The 2,647-nt window shown below is 47.2% G+C and overlaps 1 protein-coding gene across 1 annotated transcript in view; it reads right to left on the bottom strand.

Moving 5' to 3' along the window:
- SIN3A (SIN3 transcription regulator family member A) overlaps window positions 1–1,758 on the bottom strand; it is a 23,940-nt gene extending 22,182 nt beyond the window's left edge. The window contains exons 1-2 of the mRNA XM_008946721.1: window positions 1,570–1,758; window positions 3–37 (exon numbers count right to left, since the gene is read on the bottom strand). Of these exons, the coding sequence (XP_008944969.1) occupies window positions 3–37; window positions 1,570–1,758 (224 nt within the window). The remainder of the gene's footprint in view (window positions 1–2; window positions 38–1,569) is intronic.
- Window positions 1,759–2,647: the final 889 nt, after the last annotated feature.

Raw genomic sequence — 2,647 nt, 5'->3', positions numbered from 1 at the left:
GCCCGTGGCTGCCCGAGCTCTGCGGCACGGCCGACACCTGGCAAAGGCAAAGAGGGGGTGTCACGGGCGGCGCCAGCTCAGCAGAGAGCAGGGTCGGTCCCCCCAGACCCTGTATGCGAGTACAGCGTTAAGGGAGCGCAACACAGGCAGTCTGACCTCTAGCCAGGAGCGCTAACAACCTTACGCCAAAAATATCTTTTGTTTTCTTCAGCAACAACCCAGAGGGACCTAAAACCAAACCAAGACAACTCTCATCCTCTACTCTAAACACAGTACATCACAACCTCAGGTTCTCTCCAGCCTGCGGACTCAGCGGCCGCTGACAGGAAGACCTGCAAAAAGGGCATAAAAAGGGATTTTTAGTCTGACAGAGTCGAGGTTCTCTCTTTCCTCTATGACTCTTAAATGTCACAAACAATTGACTAATTGAATGAATCTTTTAGGAGCTTCTACGCTCTTGCCACTCATCTTGGGTACTGGAAGTCCAACTGTGGCTCTCTGGCACCAGCAGACTTAGGGGAAAACTTGGCTTGCTAACTCCCCCAGAAAAACAGGGGAAGAACAGAAGGCATACACATTTTGGGTCTCCTTCATACATGAAACCAGAGAAGTTTAAATCTGGAAAATCCATTAAAAGAGCCTTTAGAAATTTTTTTAGAAGTAAATTACTCTTCCTTTTCCACAAATTTAGCTTTCCGTTCAAGCCTCTTTTAGATGGGATATACTTTTTTTAATCCTCATGAACACAAAGTTATTTGTTTGCTGGTCCATCCCAGTTCTTATTAGGAAGGACTGTCAGCTTAAGCTCACCCCCTTCCAGTCCCTGCAAGTGTCTGCCTGCAGGCTTTTCAGCTCTGCAGCTGCTACGATCAGCATAAACAGCCCTTCTGCAAAAGTAAGGAAGAAGCTGTGTGTAAAATTAGTCCCTAGGCAGGGAGAGCAGCTCACCGGCAACACAAGCATGGAAGAAGCAACACGGCAGAGAGAAGTAACACAGGAACAGCCTTTCCCTGGTCTTTTACCAGGAGAAAACTCCAGTGCACTCTTAAAGCACATTTTTTTCTCTCCCCTTCTGACAGATCCTCACAAGGGAGGCAAGAGAGGGAAGTGTGCCACCTAACGACTCCAGGGTAATGTTTTCTGAAACATTTCAGTTTTCCTCAAAGCCTTCAATCTAAATGCTGATCTGAGCCAGTCTGTTAAGCTTAAGATCACCCAAGATATCGCACTCCTGTGATGGAGCAGCTGTAAGAACAAACCTTTTCCTGGTGAAAAAAAAGAGAAAAATCCTCTAGAATTCAAAGACAATGATCTGAAGGAATCACAAAAAGAACTGTGTTCAAAAAAGCCAAGTCACACCACGTTTGTTCAGGTGAACAGGAATGTGAACGAAGCCAATAGTTTTAAAGCAAGTACTTAAAACGAGACAATTGTCCACTCTCGGCTTTTCCTCGGGAAAGCCTGGTTATTAAAATAAAACCTTGTCTCAAATGCAGAATTCTGCCGTGAAACAACACGGTGCCGGCTGGTGACGCAGCCAAGCCGCAGCTAAGGGACAAAGAGATGTACCTGGTAGCTGGGAGTCACCGAGTACTGGATCCCCGTGGCAGACTGCATGGTCTCCGACACCGCCTCGTACACCGGCGGTGCTGGGGCAAGCACGCGGTGCTGGTGTTGGAAAGCTTCCGTGCTGCTGGTGATACGCCTCTGCTGCGACGCGTACACGGGTGACTCCTGCTCGTCTAATCGCCGCTTCATTCTGCACTCATGCTCGGGAAGCACCACAAAACCTGTGAAAAACAGGCTCGTTAAGAAACACGATGGATTCAGCGCTCCCTGCCGGCGCTGTGGATGTGAACTTCACCATCAGCAGGTACAGCAAGTTTCTGTGTATTTGTTGAGGTCACCGGTATCTCGAGATAGGAAGATGGAATGAGGATTCAGCTTTCTACATGAGATATTTGGATACCTGTGCTACACAGCCCTAGTCCTCCCAGCATCCCGGCCCTGCTCACCAGCACAAGCTGCAGAGTGTGAATCGGAGCATCCCTGTGGGCTTGCCAGGGAAGCTGGTGAGCACTGAGCAGCAGTTCTGCTCATTACTACTACTCTTCTCCAACACGCAGACATGTTCCTGCCCTTCTCCAAGTTGTCTTTATGCAACTTCATTTCATGTCAAATCTGACCAGGCATTTTACTACTGTCCCATTCCTAAAAGTTACACCAATTCTCCACTGTTTGATTGAACTACTCTCCTGCTCTTTTCTGCAGACAAATTCCAGTGCTGATTTCTATGCATCTATAGTTATTGCTATCCTTGAGTTCTTATCTGCTGTTCATCAAACCACTGGATGCTCAAAAGTATATGCAGCCTATGAAGGTGTTTGATGGACAAAGAATAGAGTGAGATCCACTCTCTCAAGCTTCTATTTCATCAGGACCTCTCCAAAGGAAGTCCTTTTCAGTTCCAGTGCCATTAAAAGACACACGGATAAATAAGAGGCAACAAAGGTCCCCCAGAATACACAGCCAAGGAAGCCAGTTCTCATCTACCAAGTCAGGACAGCTCTTCACAGCCTAAATCCACCACGAACGACAGAATCCAGAGATCTTTTACCAATATCTCAGTGCATATCGAATATGTAAA

Source organism: Merops nubicus, unplaced genomic scaffold, assembly GCF_000691845.1.
Source record: "Merops nubicus isolate BGI_N331 unplaced genomic scaffold, ASM69184v1 scaffold22630, whole genome shotgun sequence".
Classification (NCBI taxonomy): domain Eukaryota; kingdom Metazoa; phylum Chordata; class Aves; order Coraciiformes; family Meropidae; genus Merops; species Merops nubicus.
The sequence above is the reverse complement of the archived record's forward strand: the minus strand, read 5'-3'. Positions and strand labels throughout refer to the sequence as shown.